Source organism: Aulostomus chinensis, chromosome 23, assembly GCF_037954235.1.
Source record: "Aulostomus chinensis isolate RoL2024-O1b breed Wild chromosome 23, RoL_Achi_v1.0, whole genome shotgun sequence".
NCBI classification, from domain to species: Eukaryota; Metazoa; Chordata; class Actinopteri; order Syngnathiformes; family Aulostomidae; genus Aulostomus; species Aulostomus chinensis.
In genome coordinates, this window is record NC_141342.1 from 7,536,125 (window position 1) to 7,556,310 (window position 20,186).

Genomic DNA, 20,186 nt, shown 5'->3' on the forward strand with positions numbered 1-20,186 from the left:
CCATCACTAGCTTCCCTTTCTCTCTTTCCGTCTGTATATCTGTCTTCCTCCATTATCTGCCTTTGTCTCTGCCCTGCTTTCCTGCTCTCTTTCCCCCAACCGGTCAAAGCAGATGCCCATTGACACTGAGCCTGGATCTGCTCGACGTTCCTGCCTGTTAAAAGGAAGGTTTTCGTCTCCACTGTTGCAGGATGTGCTGCTGATGGAGAATCGTTGGGTGTAGATTCATTGAAGGAGTGCGGTACTTGCTACATGTTAACTGTCATGAGATAACTTTTGTTGTGATTTGGCGCTATACAAATAAAATGGACTTGACTTGGATCACAACACTACAGGGAAAGCCAGCCCACATCAAAATGACTGTGTTTTTGAGAATTTCTGACAGTAAACTGTCAGTAAACTACAGTCAATGCTGAAAATGGATGGATGGAAATGTTTCAATATTCTGTGGGGATCTAAAGGCAGTGTCTGATATATATATATATATAGAGAGAGAGAGAGAGAGAGAGAGAGAGAGAGAGAGAGAGAGAGAGAGAGAGAGATCCGCTTGGATTAACCCATACATGGCCTGGTTTAGCATTGGGATGTTTACTATGTATCCTATGTATTTCAGGTACTGCATAATCGGTTTATGGAGGCTGTGAAACAAATGTGGCCAGTTGTAAAGAAGCATAAAGTCACGGATCCGCCCCACAGTTGGCTATATGTCATTTTTTATTTGATTTATTTAGTTTAGTGCCACGTTAGGATACCTGGGGTTTTAATGGAAAGGATAGACGAACTTTACGACCAACCAACACAGGGCAAAAACAGGTAAATTCAGTGCATGACAGTGTTGTCTGTTATTCTGTTATTCTGCAGGCTCATGTAGCTACTTTTATTTGATAAGTAAACTTATTAGGGCAGTTACATTACTGCGTTAGCTAATACTTAATAAGATGTACAGTTGATACACAAAACCGTTCTTTGATGAGCAAATTTAGCGGCTGGAGCCTCTCCCAGCAGCCGTCGGGCAGAGGTGGGATACACGCCGGACGGGCCGTCAGTCCATTGCAGGGCCAACCTATATCAACACACAACCATTCACACTCACAGCCACACCCAAGGTCAATTTGGCGCATCCAATCAGCCTAGTCCCCCACTGCATGTCTTTGGACTGTGGGATGAAGCCGGAGGACCCGGAGAGAACCCCGGCAGGGACAGGGAGAACATGGAGACCCCACACAGAAGGACCCAATGCTCGCGCTGAGGCTCGAATCTGAAACCTTCTTTCCGTGAGGCGACAGTGCGAAGCCCTGCACCTGCCGCCTCATTACAAAGTCGACTTCTGCATTAGTATCAGTGACTCGCCATGGTCTACTGAGGCTGGAAACGCTTTTCTGCGTCCAAAATTACACATGCCACCATACCGGGGGAATTTATTTCGAAAATTGCTGTTTCGCAGTATCAAGGAAGTGACGAAGGGGTGATGGCGTCATGAAGCGAAAATGACGCCACTGCGCATGTCCGCGCCTGCACGGAAGGAGAGAGAGAGAGAGAGAGAGGGAGGGAGAGAGAGAGAGAGAGAGAGAGATTCACTTTGGAAAAGAGTTCTGGACAAAGGACCTTTTCGTAGGAGAGAGAAAGAAGATTCCGTGGTAAACTGAGTCATGATAATTCGACTGCGGCGAGGTGAGTTGTCCACGAGAGAAGAAGAAGAAGTAATGAGATGTAAAGTGACGGTGTGGTTGTTTGCTATGGACATTGTAATGTTAGTCATGTAGAGCAGACAGAAAACTAACGATGCATTTGTTATTTTCAGATTTGAATTACATCTGAATATGTGTGTTTACTATGTGTAACAGTAGCTGTCCAGTGTAGTACGCTCTTCAATCATTGTTGCCGTCATGTGTATCGCTAGCTAGCTGACCATTCTGCTTCCTCTTGCAAGTCCAAGCTGCTAGAAGTGTTTATCTTCCTTCCAGTTTGCTGTCTGCTGACCAAGAGATCAGAGCCGTTTATGTTGATTTTTCATCTAGCTATCACAGTGGGGGGCACCCAAGGGCAAAATTTAGAGTTTGTTTTTTTTTGAAGTGTCCAAATGTCTTTTTTCACATGTGATGAAGATGATATCCTTGATGACATTGTAAGTGATTGATATTTTTCTTCCTGCAGTCTTCAACAGTATCGTCACATCACGCTTTTGTTGGAAGTGAGGTTTCACAGTCAGCATTCTGGTGATGGAAAGAACTGCAAAGCTTTAGGCTTTGTTGACTGGATGGAAAGAGCTGTCAACACTCATGCAGAGAGTATGGAGGAAGTGGAAAAACACACATCTGTGTGATTTATGCGAACACTGTGGTGTTGGCAAGTCTTTTTGAAGTCGGGAGTGTTATCTTTGCATGTGATTTTTGGCCTTAGATCCCATCTCTTCTTCTTCTTTTTACCCACCTGTGTGCCCCCTTCTGTTATTTTTTTCACATCTATTATTAAGAGAGAGACAAGGTTTCTGTGCAAACAGCAACAGGTCTCATTTACCTTGTAACTTCTACCCTCCCCTTGACCATTCAGAGACATACAAGCTCCTCTCTTCCAAGTGGCTGAGAGGTTACCATGGCAATAGTTTTCATGATGCCAATGTAGCGTCCGGAACGTAGTGGTGGAGCTGGAGGAGGTGGTGGTGAACACCTAGTCATGGGAAGTACTCCGTTTCCAGCTGGTGAGTGGAAGGGGAAGGGAAGAGGCAGCCTGCAGGAGCTAGGCTGCATGCCCTGGAAGGTCAGCAAACAGAAAGGTGGAGGAGGAGGTGAGGTAGTGGGAGCAGAGGGGCAGAGGACCAGGTATCCTCGAGACTCCCAGCAGCAGCAGCAGCAGGATCTTTCATCCTCCTTTTCCTCCCTCACTCCCCCAGCACATCCCCAACCCTCTCTCACTGCTCCAGCTATTTATCATGAGAAACAGCGGAGGGAGCTGTGTGCACTGCATGCACTCAATAATGTCTTCCAGGATGGAACAGCATTCAGCAGGGACACCTTACAGGAGATATACCAGAGGTAAATGAGTTTGTGGAGATGTTTGGCCTGTCTGCATACGAAATAGATCATCTCTTTTCTCAACTTGCTGCAGGCTTTCTCCAAGCACTCTGCTGACACCTCACAAGAAGAGCATGCTGGGAAATGGAAACTATGATGTCAATGTCATCATGGCAGCCCTGCAGACCCGAGGGTTTGAGGCAGTTTGGTGGGATAAAAGAAGGTATGTAGAGCTGCAAAGTAGAGGAAATTTTAAGTTTTTGTTTTTGTTTTTTTGGTGTTGGTTTGTTGTCACTGATGTTGCCGCTGCAGCAAGTCTCATGACTGTTGTCATAGTTGTTTCTCTTAATGATCAGTTTTTATGGTCAGGCAGAGACAGAGCCTCAACCAAAAATATGTAGCAATGCACTGTTAACTGCTACATCTATACAAGATCATCCATCCTAATCCTATAATGTTAAACTTAAACTTAGCTTTTGGGACATACACTTATTGTCCACCATTTTAATGTCAAACATGTAGATACAGTAGATACCCTCCAAGCTCCAGACCCCAAACTAAATAGCTGATAGCTTGTTTGCAATGCTAAACAAAGACTGCTTTGGAAAAAAAGTGTATTTCATGACTTCTGAGACAGCTTTTTCTACTGTCCCCCCACCGCTAAGCTACTGAACTATCAGTCAGCCATCTAGTTGTGGTCCGCAGCTCCATAAATCACCAGAGAGAAGAAAAGGATATCTGTCTGCTCGTCTGGTTCTGAACATGATGTACCTTGGGCCTCACGGGAGAACGTGTTCATATTTAAGTGTGGAAGCCCCAGGTGGCTGGGACAGATTCAAAGCAATGTCATCCCCAGTACCAGAAATGCTGGGGATCCTATTGTCATGGATTGGATTTGTATCGTGATGAGCACGTGAGACAAATCTCTCAGAGCCCATATTGCTGTTTGTAAATTGTGAGACAGCATTCACATTACTTTTGCTTGAGTTATAATTTTGACTTCCTACCTATGTTTTTTTGACATCAGACACTTTAAGCTACGGAAAGTTTGAAGTTTATCAATGGATAGCCTATTGAGATGGCTCATCTCATTTTAGGGGGAGTCCAATACAAAGCGCATAATACAGTATACAGTACAATCCAGCGATCACAACCATATACCCATACAAACAATGAAGGGTCTCTCTTTCAGACCTGCCCACACATCATTTCCAATAGCCTGATACACCCACACAGAATATGAAGAGTGTAGCTACCACCAGGCAGGGCTAACAGTAACAATCAAAATAGTAAAGATGCTAATAATTTCTGTGATGGTTATTATAATAGTAATCATTATACTATTTTAGTTGTGCTGCCTACACATTTACATAGCAATAAAAACATTTTAACGTTTGGGTCTTATGATACTTTGCATTTATTCATCTGTATCCAAATATTCCCATATACATACACAAGGTCATCTATGCTGTGAAAATGATACTAATGTAAGTAAAAATAATAGCAGTGCTTCTAATAGTCTGATTATGCATGTATTACACGTGTGCATATAAATACAGATACATGCGTGCATACACATACATAAATACGTATACACACACTTGAGTTTTGAGTCATAAAAATAATACAAAAAAACCTAATGATCAGAGCTTGTGTCTTTAAAGGGACAAGAAAATATTTTTATCGGAACAATGGCGAGGAATTTTGAGGAATGTCAATAATGCTCTTGAAGAGGCATCGTGAAATAATTATTCTTGTGTTAATGGGTGGTGGCACGGTGGTGCAGTGGTCAGCGCTGTCGCCTCACAGCAAGAAGGTTCGAGGTTCGAGTCCCGGTTCGAGCGCGGGGTCTTTCTGTGTGAGTCTGCATGTTCTCCCTGTTCCTGTGTGGGTTCTCTCTGGTACTCCAGCTTCCTCCCACAGTCCAAAGACATCAAGAGGGGACGAGGCTGATTGACACTCTAAATTGACTGTAGGTGTGACTGTGAGTGTGAATGGTTGTTTGTCTCTGTATGTTGGTCCTGTGATGGACTGGTGACCTGTCCAGGGGGAACCCCGCCTCTTGATACCTTTTAAAAGGTGAAATGTGTCCAATCATTTTTGATAATTATTATGGAGCTGCAGGGATATCCTGCTTATGCATCATCATCTTTAGACTTGAGAAAAGATGTTTGCTTGATACTAAAAACACACATGTATTATTTTAATGACTTTTGCAATAGAAATGAGAAAAATGATTTATTATTTATTCATCTAATACTGCAATTTCAGGCAACGTTGCAATAAGATTTTTCAGCCCAAGCTTTTATGTTGTCCTGTCAACAGACAGAGAAAAAAACACCGCCTAAACATTTGGGTTTCACATTAGAAAAGTTTGATGGGGAAAAAACTCCAAATGCCAAATTCAAACTGCTTGCCTCAGGAGGCTTTTGTCTTTGTTGAAAAAGGATAAATGTGCAAACAAGGATGGAATCCCCTAACACTTCATCCATCACCATCCTCAACACCGCCACCCTCCAGCACTGTGTTCTTAGCCCCCTTCTCTTTTCACTCTTCACCCACAACTGCATTCCCATTCACTCAACAAATGACACGTTCAAGTTTGCAGACGACTCAGCCATAGTGGGGGTGATCACCAACAGCTACGAGGCAGCCAACAGAGAGGAGGTCCAGGCCCTCACATCCTGGTGCCGGAACAATGACCTGCTCCTCAACACCAGCAAGACAAAGGAGCTCGTCATCGACTTCAGGAAACGCACCCATCACACGCCAGTCTGATGATTGATGGAGTGAAGTGGTGGAACATGTGGAGAGTTTCAGATACCTTGGTGTTCATCTCTCCAAGGACTTGACGTGGGGAGTGAACACCAGGGAGCTGGTGAAGAAGGCCCAGCAGAGACTCTTCTTTCTGCAGACCCTCAGGAAAACTGGCCTACCACAGAAACTCCTCACAAACTTCTACCAGTGCACCATAGAGTGTGTCCTTAGCTATGGATGCACTGTGGGGGTCTCCAGCTGCACCTCAGAGGAGAGGAAAGACCTGCAACGGATCATCAAGACCGACCAAAAAAATCATCGGCACCCCTCTCACACCCCTGCATCAGATCTACTCTGCCCGGTTTGAAAACAGAGCTGGAAAAATCAGTTCTGACTTGACACACCCTGGACAAGGTCTTTTCGACCCCCTTCCCTCTGGTAGGCTCAGGGTCATGAGGGCAGGGACAGAAAGACTGAGAAACAGCTTTATAGGGTTGTGAAAGCTCTGATGACAGCCTGGACTAGACTTTTGTTGCATCTATCCTGCACTTTACTTTACTTGTGATGGACATTCAGTTCACAAGCCTACAACATGGCTGGACTCACTGCACTCTCCTTTTTTCTTTTCTATCCTGTTAGTTATTTTCTGTTCTTATTTATGTATTCATGCTGCTGTGACTGTGTCCAACTAAATTTCATTGTACAGAAATGTTCAATGACAATAAAGAAACCTTAAACTTTAATTTGAATATGCTGATGTAAAAAAAAAATCTGTAACTCCACCCAGCTGTCTCCACCTCTGCCGTCTCCATTGATATTCCCAAACTTTGTCTTTGTCTCTGAGCAGAATGCAACATGTCTCATATTAGCTGGTACTTGGGGGGGGTAATCTGTCCAACTGAAGGTAGCTCCTCAAGACCTCACCATCTTCTGGCAGCATCATACAGCCTATTTTATTCTCACCAAACTGGTCAATGGAAGCAGTGCAAATGCGCATTTTTCTTTTTTGCAACATAAATAGAAACACAGCTGCACAGGCTGATAAACGCACCTCAACTACCTGCTGATCCTCTGTGTCACCTTTTTCAAAAGGGAAAAATGGAAGTTAACACAAAGTAAATGTTACCTTTCTTCATTCAGGGATGTAGTTAGCATCGAGCTGTCCAACGTGACTGGCTTCATTTTGAACGTGCCATCCAATCTGCGCTGGGGGCCTCTGCAGCTGCCGCTGAAACGCCAGCACTGGATTGGAGTCAGAGAGGTGGGAGGGGTTTACTACAACTTGGACTCAAAGCTGCGCAGCCCTCAGCCGATCGGTAACCCAGATGAGCTCAGGTGAGAGTGATGAGAGAGGTGCTCCCTGTGACGGCTAGATTAAAAACTGCAGTTGCTGTGTTTTTTTGTTTGAAAGGTAAAAATGATCTAGCATAATCCAGGCCTAGAAATGCAGTGAGTGCAGTGCACCATATTTATCAGATGATTTGAGGAAAAGGAGAGTTGAACATAAAAAAGGTAAAGCTCTGTGCTATTAACTAAATTTCCTAACAGAAAAGAGAGAAACAAAAGCTGAATTGAGTGTGAATGTTCGATTATGCAACACTGGATGTAGAACAAGTGCGTGACCACACAAGTTAAGCCCAGGCAAACTGGGCTCGGGCAAACAGTGAACAGAGTTCATGTGATGGCCGAGAATCATTTGGTTGTGAGCAATGTCACGACTCTTGTGCAGTATTGACTGGTTTAAATGAAACCAGAAATTAACTTCATCCTGAGGGATCACGAGCAGAAAGGGGTAGGAGCAACAGTTCAAAGGTTCCAGTGGTGGAATGACAGCAGTGTCTGATGATAGCAGGTCTATCCAGCTGGAACACATGGGTTGTTTTTCTGTTTTGTCAAATCTTTAGTGCATCCCCTGAAGAGCTGTTGTCCTAAAGTTCCGTTAAATTTTTTTTTTTTTAAATCTGTAATGCATTGCAATTTTTTGTTATGTGAAAGGATTTCCTCTTAAGAGATGTCCCACAGAGAATTATGACCTTATTTCATTGCCCCCTGTTGCTGTAAGGAGCTGTTAAACATAGTTTAAACATAGTTTAAGCATAGTTTAAACATAGTTTAAGCATAGTACCCATGGCTATTGCTAATGTAGACATCAAATTCTGGTAAGTTTTACGGTACAAGATGTCAGCTTCCAAGTACCAAATCACAGACAGATTGATAGGTGACTAAAGCAAAGAAGAGTCAGGTATGTAGCCTTAATGTCCCTTTAAAGCAGGTTCACGCTGTCAATGAACGTGTTTTTCAATATTCTGACTGTGGCTGTTCTGTTTCCTGTTCATTTTATTGCACCCCAGGAAGTTTCTCCGCCTGCAGCTGCGAGGGAAGAACTGTGAACTCCTTTTGGTTGTCTCAGAGGAAGTGGAGGCACACCAAACGTGGCGATCTGACAGCTAAGAGTGAACCAGTCAATCACAGCCCAAATTGAGCCAGTGGGGCCCAATCACAGACTGATGTGGAAGTGGTGCACAGCCAATCACATGGCAGATGTATTTTCCCCCCTTTATTGGGTTTTGTTTACACGGTAATTGCTGGCCTCCTTTCTGATGAATGCGAAGCGGTGAAGGGTGAACAATCTAAATCACAGTACTTTTCTCATAAAACTTATTACTCTGTTTCTTCTTTTCACATTTTTTTATATATTGAATAATTTTTGATGCTAGTTTTTATCTATTGTTTATGTGTTTCTTTTTACTGTATGTATCTGCCTGCCTTCTCCGCAGTGTTTCAGGCATGATTTTCAATGACGTGTTTGTCCTTCACTTTCACCAAAGCGTGCCCTTCTGCGCCTCGGCGTAACACCATCTCCCTCCTCATCTCTTGTCGCTTTCTCTTAACACAGGTCAAACTTTGTATCACACCTGCTTCCCCAAACTCGACTGGTAGACCCTTTCATACTTTTTTATATATAGCAACAAAGCAATGCAACACCCAGGCCAAGTGCTCCCTCTAATGGTCATTTGTCTTCATCACAGCAGTTATTTTTTTCCAGTTTTGAATTTTTGCATTCAGTTTCTAACTACTGTTCCTCCCTGTTACCAAAGGAAACTTTTTTGAACTGATTTGAGAAAATCTTGTGTCCAAATTCTAAAAGCGCAGAATTACGCTAAAAACTATGAACCTATAAAAGTTGGATCTGTTTCATATTAACATGTACAAATTAGTCACAGTTTAAACCAGCTGCGAGTAATAATTTCATCGTTCAGTTTTTTTCCCCCCTCAATATTGTTCACTCTCACCTATTTTTCAGAGAAAACAGCAACAACAGTACACTACCTTCTCAGCAGAACACTGCTCTTAAACACGGTTTGCGGCCGGCTGGTAAACTTGTAGTGAAGCATTTAGCTGATAAAGATCCAGATGTTTTCTTAAAGGGGTTCTTATAGAAGCAAACCAGTGGGCAAGGTTTTTAATTCACCACGTGGACTCCGAACGAACGAATGAATAAATTAACGATGTTGATTTTCTGAAAATAATGGGGGTATAAGTTTAACAATGTTGTCATATCAACTTAAAAAGTTGTAATATGTCAATTATGTGTTCAAAACTTGCTTCTGCTGAAAATGGTCAATAAGTGGACATGTAGTATTTGCTTGTTTTAGAGCTTTTGTCCGTTTTTATAATTTCCTGGTATGTTACAACAATAAATTGATTAACAGTCAAAATAAATAGCAGCTCAACTCACGTAAAATATATTCCGTTATTGGTGCTGGTATCTCTCGCTCCGTTGCAAACTCAATCTGCTGACAAGTTTTAAGATTCAAGTGACTAGATTACAACAAATCATTCGTGAAACGCTGTCAGATACATTAAAACTGTTTCTGGAAGTAAAACTTTGTGTCATTTTACAGCAAAGGGCAAGACACGAATGTGTTTTTCCTTGTTTGATTTGTTTTAATTTAGTCATTCAGATGATTCTTGTACCAAATGTGTGTGATGCAGTCAAAAGCTCCAGAGCAAGCTCGTCATGGGACTTTCTTGTTAAAGAAAACTGAGTTATTTTAACAAGTGATCGTGTCAGTATAAAGAGGGTTTTTTTTTGTCCGTCTCACCCACTATAATTTACTTTTTCAGGGGTCAACAGGTAGCAAAAAAATAATGTTTTAGTAACAACTTTTTATTGTTTTGTGTGTTTTTTTTCCTTTGGAAAACTGGTCTTAAGGGTCACTGCTGCAGTCCTGTGTAACCGCGGAGCTCTGCTGATGACTTCCTGCAAGTTCTCTGCAGTCAACTGTCGACACTAATGTTTGAGGAGGGGGGAAACTAGTGAAAGAAAGGAGAGAGGACCAGTGACCTGGGAACAGATGTCTTCATGTGCAGACCATAAAGAAAAGGAGGTCAAGTGAGCATGCGTCCAGATGTGCGGTGGCTTTGTTTTTGCCAATCGAGACTTAAAGAGACATTTGCTTTTTTGCTTTTTTTGTTATTCACCAGTGTAAAGACAACTGATCCGTTGTCCTCAAATGAAATGAACTTGTTCACCTTCAGACCCAACAGGCCGTGCAGTGTGACACCAAACTCAACAAGCAGTCATTTATTGAGGTTTTCCCTTTTGCTGCCAAGGATTGTATTTCAAATGAGATCATCAAGTCAGGACAGTGTTTTTCAGTGATGCTTGTCTTCTCAGCCCGAACTGTAGACCTTCTATGTCCCAATCTGGCCTCCACAAACGCACTGAGATTCATATCCGATCATGTCATCACCCATGTCTCAAAAGACAGTGTTAGCTTTTTATGCCAAACATAATGCCGCATAAACAGGAGAAGTAGGGCCGTGGGGGGGGGGGGGGCTCTTTTCCCCTGTCAAGATTGAAGTTGAAACGTTTCATCAAAATGCTGAATAAACATTAAAGACTAAAGGAATAGGCTTTAGTTATGTAGATGATACGACGCAGCTGTCACTTCTGAATGCGGTTGTTCCCCTCACCTGGACGCTGCAATGACAGAGGCTGTGCTCTCTTTCAGGGTGGTGGCTGATGGCATGGATCAGATGATTTGACCTCATTCTCAAAATGGTGTTTGCTGTGTTTGTCTTGTGCCTTGCCCAGGCGCTCTCTTGTAGAGGTATTCACAATCAGATTAGAGATCAGGGCTGTTGATGGCAAGGACATGACGGTGATCGTTTCTGGGCAATTTCTACCTCAATTTTTTTTTTTTTTGGTCTTCTTTTGTTTTGAATCTGATAAAAGACGGAAAATTAATAATGAATGCATCATGTATATAAAAAGGAATCTAGAAAATTGCCCTGCAGTGCACCATATTTATTTTGATTAAAAATGTGCCAAATCGCTACTGTGAACCAAAGCTATATTGTAAACAGCATTAATCAGCAGGTGGCAACACCTCTGTTCCTGAGGTAAACTTAAATAACTGAGGTGTATTTAAAATCTGAATTTCAGTATCACGATGAGTGATTTTCATCATGACAGATTCTGCCTGAAGAACGACGATAAATTAGGAAATATTGAGGCCTATTTTCTGCACAACAGTTCCTGAGATATTGATCGTATTTCAATATCAGTATCAATCTGTTAAGCAATTTTTGAAGTCCCTCAAAACAATGAATTAAAATGTGTTTTTAAAAGTATTTTGGACATAAAACATTACTTTTCAAAATGAAAATTTCTATATTTTTCTGTGTGTACAAAATGTGAATATCAAACTTGTTTTTATACAGACAATAGCAACATTGGATATTGGGTAAATGCAAAATCAGTTGTAAGATAGAAGCGTTTCTGATAAAGAATAAAAAAACAACATCATGCATATCTACCAAATGTTAGCCTGACGACTTCTAAATCAGATACATTTTAATATTCAAATGGTAAAGTGTTTATTAAATGCATACATTGTTGAACCAGAGGTTTCCAGTCAGTTTGACAGCTGACCCGTAACAAAACTGAAACACGTTGGTAGAACTTTAAACATGGAGGGATCTCCCAAATAAACACAGATGGTTCAGTTTAGATGGACTGAAGTGTCTAAAGTGTAATTTTCCTTCTTAAAATAATCGCACAAGTTTTGTTTTGTTTTGGGTTTTATTTTTTTCCAATTTTTTTCAGAAAAAAAACAACAAAAAATACAGTGGTGCAGTGGTCAACACTGCCACGTCACAGCAAAAAGGCTCGGGCTCCGGGAGCACAGGGTCTTCCCGGGTGGAGTTTGCATGTTCCCCCTGTGCCTGCGTGCGTTCTCTCCGGGTACTCCGATTTCCTTCCATAGTCAAGACATCCAAGTGGGGACTACAATAATCGGTTCCTCCAAATTGACTGTAGGTGTTGTCTGTCTGTGTTGGCCCTACGATGGACGGCCGAACCATTCAGGTCGAGCCCCGCCTCTCGCCCGAAGGCAGCTGTGATAGGCTCCAGCCCCCCTGCGACACTTAACAGTATAAGGCATAGAAAATGGATGGATGGAACCCTAAAAACTGGAGACAAAACATCATCAGGAGTTCATTTTAGGCAACAAAAAATAAAAATAATAAATTGTGATGTATTTAATTTGGTTAAATTCATGTCACTGATGATGGTGTGATTTTACGTTCTTCCTTCAATAGTTTTAAAGCTCTGGACTAAATGACATGCTTTATCAGCGGGTACAACTTCTTCACCTCAACCACCTGTGAAATGCTGTATCAGTGTTATCAATCTAATGACGTCATACCATCACTCTTGGGATAAAACTTGGCGTGTGACTGTTTCCTCGTGTCAAGGCGAGAGTGCTTGTTTCCATCCCCACGCCAACAGATGAGGATGCACCCACCGACGCGCGCGTCCAGGTGGCGCGCTTTCGAACTCGGGGTCGCGCGAAGCAAGGTGCAGATGTGTCGCAGATTTTGTAAAGTCACTGGACGCACGTAAAGAGAGAGCAGCGAGAAGTCGGTCCTGATAAATGGGACTCAAACTGGCACGAGAAACCTAACGACCCAGGGAGAAACGGGAGGACAGAGCCGAGGGAGCGCTGTAATTTGCAGTAACCGTTAGCTTAGTTAGTGGAGAAGGACGCTACTTTGACGGCGGCGGCGGCGGCGGCGTGCGCGGAGATGGAGCTGTCAGCGATTGGAGAGCAAGTGTTCGCTGTGGAATCAATCGTCAAGAAAAGAGTTAGAAAGGTAGTATTTATAACAAAATGTTGGGCTATCTTTAGCTGTGGGACGTTACCAGCGTCCTACGCATTTTTAGAAAACAGGATGGATGCTAATGAACGCTTGAAAGATTAAAGGAGCAGAATTTAACGAGTAATCTGCTTATCTAATTGCAGGGTATTTAAAGAGGGCGGGATGGGGGGGCTGATGTGGCTTCAACGTAACGAGGGGTGTGTTGTCACTGCGCAGCAGCTTAACATGTCAGTGTTTGGCAAAATAGCTTGGAGGAGACATTACCCATCAAGCACCTTTGTTGGGCCTTTGCGCTCGTTAAGTGCATTACGGCCAAAGTTACCATAAGGTGTCGAAAACGCAGGTGCGCAGCTCGGAGTTCCCTTGTATTTGTGGTCCACCCCACACCCTCGATGACTTTCTTGGCAAACGTCTCTCTGGACAGTTTGACACTGATAAACATTAAATGTTCAAGAATAAACAAATACTACAAACCATTCAGGAGAAGTATTCTTTATCCTGGATTATTGGCACGTAAAAAAAGAAGAGGTATGTATGGTGTGAAATTATCTTGCTCTATTTCTGTCAGTTAACACGTTCACTCACTGAAGACCGAACTCCACCCAGTCCAAGTTATTTCAGATGCAGCGGCTAAAATAAATCAGTTTTGGCCACCTAAGCTTCCATTTTGGCATCTACTTTTCAGAGAAAACGAAAGCTTGCAGTTCCACAGGTAGCACTGGCCATCCCTTCCCTGGCTAAAGTAAGCCAGAGTTGAATCTACTCAGGGATGTATCATGGGCTGTTGTCCCACTTTCGGCAGGGCCATCTAAAGAGGTCCAAGGCCCTGAAAACCCCTAAGTCACAAATTTGGCAGTGTTGACCAAATACTTACCACCACTGTCCACATTTTTTTAAGTAAACTCCAAAGTTTTTGTCTTTTATTTTATTTAATTTTATGATTCATTTATGATGTCTTTTATTCTCAAACTTCAAAACTCTGGCTCATCTGGTCCAGTGTGGCTACAGAGCACAGAGTGATGGCGATGGCTGTCAGAAGGTACGTGTTTGAGAGAAGGACGCAGTGACAATCAGCTTTGGAGCATTTGCTTTTTCATGAAAAGAGTGTGCAACTCATGATAAACTAAATACAAGGGTGAGTTCAAAGTTGAGTGGTTTGCTGTTTGTTTTGGGGGGGGGGGGGGCGGGGTTGGGTGGCAAGTGGACTCATAGCAGCAGCCATAATCAAGTTATGCACTTCAGGAGTTGATCGAGAACAAATTTTGACCGCTGGGCTGCAGTGAACTCTCTCTGTCACTGATGAGTCTGCTAATATTGTTCATGATTTCATCATAACATTTATGAAATCTTTTTTGTACAAATTAGAGAAATTCTCCCAACATTAACGAGGACACAACATGACACGTTCAAACAGCTCATGTTGTCCGTCCAACAGTCAAACTCATCATTTCCTGCCACCAGCTACATGACAAAACAGCAAAGTCTGATGCTGAAGTATGAAACTAGCAAATGTTTGACATTCATGCTTAGAAAATGTCTGATTTGACTTAAGATCATTTTTTTTTGTTCAACCCTTTGATGAACTGTTGTAGATTTGATGGAGAGAAATATTTGTGATTCTTGATGTTTAAATTCAACCCTTCCATAGAACTCGACATGTCAGCAGCATCCACAGCTTGTCTGCTCCCTGCTGCTGTGGAAAACAGCACTTCCTGAAAATAGCATTCACTTGGCACATAAGAACTGTTCTTCACGGCGATAGGTTAACTGTTGAGCCAGTTTCCATTTGGTCCTTTGTAACATTAAATTCTAGTCGTGCGGTGAAGTGGACGTCACTTTTATGTATCGTACATTATTTTGAGGAACACTGAAATTACATGTCGAAAAATTCCTGAAGAATTTTTGAGTGGGCCTCTCCAGCTCCAGTTCAGCATGTGGGCTCTAGAACTCAACTACATGGTCACCTGTTAAATGCTTCAGCTGGCTTTCTGACTGCTGTCATTTCTAAATTTCAGGGTGCTGTTAGCAATGTACTAGTATTGTTAGCATCCTGAAATCCCAATAACATCGATTGGATCGCTGAATGCTGTCGTTTTCTTTTTTATGTTAACACGCAAAAATGCTACGGGGGGCGGCACGGTGGTGCAGTGGTCAGCACTGTGGCCTCACAGCAAGAAGGTTTAGGGTTCGAGTCCCGGCTCCAGCGCGGGATCTTTCTGTGTGAGTCTGCATGTTCTCCCTGTTCCTGTGTGGGTTCTCTCTGGTACTCCAGCTTCCTCCAACAAGACATGCATGAATTGGACACTCTAAATTGACCGTAGGTGTGACTGTGAGTCTGCATGTTCTCCCTGTTCCTGTGTGGGTTCTCTCTGGTACTCCAGCTTCCTCCACAGTCCAAAGACATCAAGAGAGGACGAGGCTGATTGATACTCTAAATTGACTGTAGGTGTGACTGTGAGTGTGAATGGTTGTCTGTCTCTATGTGTTGGTCCTGCAATGGACTGGTGACCTGTCCAGGGCGAACCCCGCCTCTCGCCTGTAGATGCTGGGATAGGCTCCAGCCCCCCCGCGACCCTTAACAGGATAAGCGGAAGAAAATGCTAAAACCAGCAAACTTTTCAGTTTTTTTTTTACTTTTTGGTTTATTATTTTATTATTATTGGTATGACATCACCTGCATTTTTATATGGATTCTTCCATCCCACCAGTTTTACTTTGGTGTGTGCAGGGGGGAGGGGGGGTTTGGGGTAGTTGGTAGGTTCCTTTGTCCTGGTTGACAGTCTTTGGGGTCTCGGCTGCATCCCAGTTCATCTGACCATGCCCAGGTACTCAGGCCTAGAACTTTTCTCCTCTTTCTCCTCCTTGTTGTCTCTGGACCTCTCATTTGCCTTTATTAATGACCCAGTTTGGGTAACGGTAGATTTTGAGCACCTGTTTTACACGGTTCTCCTCCTCCTCTCGGTCATGGTTATGGTTCCATGATTACCCTGGTAGGATCATACAGGGTGTGGACTACTGATAGCTTGTGTGCTGCGGGGCGCCCATAATAAGTACTGATCCGTGTGTGTGGCTTTTCTGTATACTTTGATCTTGATGCTGCCATCCTCAACATGGTGGATTTTCATGTCCTGGTAGGTGATGGTCCTGTGCTGTTCCTCCTCATGAATGAATTTTATGTTTCCCGTCTCAACTGTAGAATTGAAATGGTCTATGACTCTTTTGGTGTGGCCAGTCTTGATCCTCTCAAGGGTTTCATCTACAAGATGCTTCCAAAGGAGCAGCCTTCATTCTTCAGGAGCGGTGGCTATGGCTTTGGCCTCCAGGTCTTCCATGAAAAACCCAGTAATGATAGCTGAGAGGGGGTCTCGCATGGCAAAACCCTCCTTCTGTCTGTATAGGGTCCCTCTGAACAGGAAATATGTAGATTTGACTCCAAAAGACAGCAACTGGACTGTGTCTTCCACTATTAAGTGTGTTTGTTGCCGGAGCGTTGTACCTGCTTTCAGGTGGTTCTGTCCCATATTTATTGTGACATCCACTGGTGTCTTTGTGAATAGAGAAACTACATCGTGGTATATGAGTATATCATCTGATTCTACTTTTACAATTCTTAATTCTTGTGCCAGCTGCTTTGATACTGGTGAGGGCCTGGCTGATGTTACTGAATAGGAATATTTTTACACGCAAAAGAACTTGATTTGATTTAGAAGTAGTTTCCTTGCATTGTTTGTCCACTACAGCCTGCTGCATTGAAGTCCCCTTGGGCAATGACAGGTATTTATTGGTAAACAGTAAAATGCTGTGCTTCAAATACACATTTTATCTTTTCTTAATTGGCTGTTTAATGGGTGAGAAGAATTTTTCACTCCTTAATATCAGCATAAGCCCCAAAATCCTATTTTGGTTGGGCCCTGCTGCAAATGATAGAGATTTGCTGAATGAGACAAAATGAGAGTATCATTATGAAATGTTGCAAAATAATATAATTTCATCTCAATTTCCATCCATCCATCCATTTTATTACACTTATCCTGTTAAGGGTCACAGGGGGGTGGAGCCTATCCCAGCAGCCTTCACCCTGGACAGGTCACCAGTCCATCACAGGGCCAACACATAGAGACAGACAACCATTCACTCTCACAGTCACACCTACAGTCAATTTAGAGTGTCAATCAGCCTCGTCCCCTCTTGATGTCTTTGGACTGTGGGAGGAAGCTGGAGTACCAGAGAGAACCCACACAGGAACAGGGAGAACATGGAGACTCCACACAGAAAGATCCTGTGCCCGAGCCGGGACTCGAACCCAGAACCTTCTTGCTGTGAGGCCACAGTGCTACCACTTTATCACCGTGCAGCCCCATCTCAAATTTCATGTTTTCAAAAGTCATTGGAGGTCATAATCGTATTTATTTCCTAGCCCTACATAAGTTTTACTAATTGTGTCTGTGTAGGCGTAATCATTTCTTCATTCCACTACAGAAGACAGTAAGATGGGTGCATCTGCATCAAGCAATCAAGTTGCAATATATTGGTATATCAGGCATCAGCAAAAGACTCAAAAGTGTCTGCCCTTTATGCCAGTGTGATTGAGCATGGCAGTGAACAAATCAACTTCTATAGATATCAAACCCTGAATTTTGTCCTGAGGGCAATGAGGTTCTTATAATTCATGAAAAAAATGTCAAAAACAACAATGTACATTTTGTCAAAGGCTGCTTGAAATGTTGGTGTCTCCTCAGGGGAACGTGGAGTACCTGCTGAAATGGAAAGGTTGGCCTCCAAAGTGAGTATGTAATCAGGAGGATGCATGATAACAGGAAATGAGAAAATCTTCATGTTCAGTCGATCATTAGTCGGACTGTGGCTTTACAGTGTATTGAAAACATTTGTTGAAAATAATGTTCATAATTTCATCAAGGGGGAAAAAACGTCTTTCACATTACATTATTTTCAGTGCCCCTAAATGGCCATAGAGAGATTTTATTTTGTCTGTGTGAGCTTGAAAAGAGAGAACAAAAATTCTTTAGAGTCCACAAGACTAGAATTTGTTCCCTCAATATAGTTGTTTTTAGGCCATGTGGTGCATCCTTTTCCTTTGATTTAATGACATTTTAGCCAAAAGATATAACTTGTTATAAAATCTGCTTTTGGCTGTGCTTCTGTGTGCGTGCGTGTGTGTATGTGTGTGTGTGTGTGTGTGTGTGGTGTGTATACACATTGGTTACAGGTACAGCACATGGGAACCCGAGGAACACATTTTGGACCGGCGTTTAGTGCAAGCCTATGAAGAGAAGTAAGTTTCTGCTTCACGTGTAACTTTAGCCTGATAGATGGTGCTCACGTGACCATTTTCCACTTTGTCTGTCTGTCTTGCACATTCTCCTGAATATGACATCTCAGAATATCTGAAGAGTTGGATGAATTTGGTCCAAATGAACTGATAACTGATGAAGAACGATGACTTTAAATTCTGCGTTACGTATTACAGTAATCTGGACTGGTTGGTAGCAGAGGAGTAGAACTTGTGAGGCAGTAATTCTGGTTGATCACAAGATAGATTTTGTCTCAAAGAATTGAACAGATATTCATGTCCTAACTGTTAACAGTCTGCTTGGCTTTCCTAGAGAGCACAAGGACAGAATATTGGGTCACAGAAGAAAAGGAGCCAAAGCCAAAAGACTCCTCTTACAGGTGAAATTTCCCTCTCATCAGTTTTGTGTAATTATCCAGATACCTCTGATAAACTAGCTTAACTCTGTTCTGCCTGTTTTTCCTCTTGGTCTCATTGCAGGATAGGGTCTACACCATGGATCTTCGTAGCGCTCATAAGCCCATGGAGACACCTTTACCTCGTCTGCATCTTTCCCTGACACACTCGCTGGTCTCTGAGGATGAAGATCAGGCATACACTTCCTGCAGGCGGTCGTTGCGATCACATTTGACAAATCGCAAAAGCAAAAAGAGGAGGTCGCAATTCAGGTGCCTGAACTCAGACCCACCAAGTTCCGTAGAAGAGGACTGGAAAAGTCAGGGAGAGGAAGAAGAGGAGGAAGACCATGCAGAGGAGGAGGAAGCTGAGAAGGTGACAGCAGAGAAGAGTGAAGGTATTCTTAATGGTAAGTGCGCCAGTGGGTCACCATTATGACCAACTGTTTCACTGAAAGACATGACACAGTTGAATGTGTCGGCCCATGTCCCATCTGGCTTTGTGAGTTCATATCGGATCATTTAAAACACTTCTGTCCAAGGGGCTTAAATCAATAACAGCACACTTGTGAGAGGCTTTGTACAATTACCAACGGAAATTTGACCCTTCTGGCTGCACGGTGGTGCAGTGGTCAGCACTGTGGCCTCACAGCAAGAAGGTTCTGGGTTCGAGTCCCGGCTCCATCACAGGATCTTTCTGTGTGGAGTCTCCATGTTCTCCCTGTTCCTGCTGGGTTCTCTCTGGTACTCCAGCTTCCTCCACAGTCCAAAGACATCAAGAGGGGACGAGGCTGATTGATACTCTAAATTGACTGTAGGTGTGACTGTGAGTGTGAATGGTTGTCTGTCTCTGTGTGTTGGCCCTGTGATGGACTGGTGACCTGTCCAGGGTGAACCCCGCCTCTCGCCCGTAGCTGCTGTGATAGGCTCCACCCCCCTGCGACCCTTAACAGGAATAAGCGGAAGACAATGGATGGAACTATACCCTTCGACCTCTCTCATTCTGTCCCTCTCTTCTGCATTTTTCAGGACAGATGAGGACAGACAGGTGGAGCTCTGCTATTGGACCGGACCAGGACACCACAGCACAGAGGATGGATGTAGTTTGGAGACCCGTCATAAGTTCAGAAGAGGTGACAGTCACAGATGTCACTATCAACTCTCTCACAGTGACTTTTCGAGAGTCACGTGTCGCCAAAGGCTTCTTCAGAGAATGGGGGCTGGTGTGAGTGGGGGGAGGGGGGCATGCCAGAGGGGAGGCTTGCAAGTGCCAGTTTATCAGTGTGTGAATTTTAGTCAAAGATCTGCAACCTCGTTGCTCTTCCACCTGGTCAGCGGTTGGTTTACATGCACAGAGTCAACTCAACTGTGTGGAACTCCTCTGATTGGGATGCTCGTATTTCCTGCCAGTTAAAGATGTGTTAAAAACATATTGAACTGGCGTCTGTTGGTAACCAAATACATTTTCTCCACAGAACTTTTCAATGAACTTTTCAATATTTATGTTCCACTTCGCTTGCTCATCTTCTTCCATGCCATCTG

At 43.2% G+C, this 20,186-nt stretch overlaps 2 protein-coding genes across 4 annotated transcripts; both read left to right on the forward strand.

Moving 5' to 3' along the window:
- Nucleotides 1–1,466: 1,466 nt before the first annotated feature.
- On the forward strand, nucleotides 1,467–11,605 carry josd1 (Josephin domain containing 1). Of its 3 annotated transcripts, none has more exons than XR_015111573.1 (6): nucleotides 1,473–1,671; nucleotides 2,155–3,032; nucleotides 3,106–3,234; nucleotides 6,909–7,103; nucleotides 8,120–8,346; nucleotides 9,985–11,605. XR_015111573.1 is itself a non-coding variant. In XM_086195762.1 (6 exons), exons 2-6 carry the CDS (start codon nucleotides 2,674–2,676, stop codon nucleotides 8,217–8,219), a joined length of 678 nt encoding a protein of 225 aa, XP_086051888.1. In that variant the 5' UTR covers nucleotides 1,474–1,671; nucleotides 2,155–2,673; the 3' UTR covers nucleotides 8,220–9,978. The 3 variants fall into 3 exon arrangements, 2 of the variants coding, with proteins under 2 accessions (XP_086051887.1, XP_086051888.1); XM_086195762.1 differs by lacking the exon at nucleotides 9,985–11,605 and having other exon boundaries at nucleotides 1,474–1,671; nucleotides 2,155–2,785; nucleotides 2,891–3,032; nucleotides 8,120–9,978; XM_086195761.1 differs by lacking the exon at nucleotides 9,985–11,605 and having other exon boundaries at nucleotides 1,467–1,671; nucleotides 8,120–9,978.
- Nucleotides 11,606–12,621: 1,016 nt separating this feature from the next.
- Nucleotides 12,622–19,873, forward strand: cbx7b (chromobox homolog 7b). Its single transcript, XM_086196357.1, has 6 exons — nucleotides 12,622–12,932; nucleotides 17,678–17,721; nucleotides 18,166–18,231; nucleotides 18,563–18,629; nucleotides 18,730–19,054; nucleotides 19,674–19,873. Exons 1-6 carry the CDS (start codon nucleotides 12,864–12,866, stop codon nucleotides 19,871–19,873), a joined length of 771 nt encoding a protein of 256 aa, XP_086052483.1. The 5' UTR covers nucleotides 12,622–12,863.
- Nucleotides 19,874–20,186: the final 313 nt, after the last annotated feature.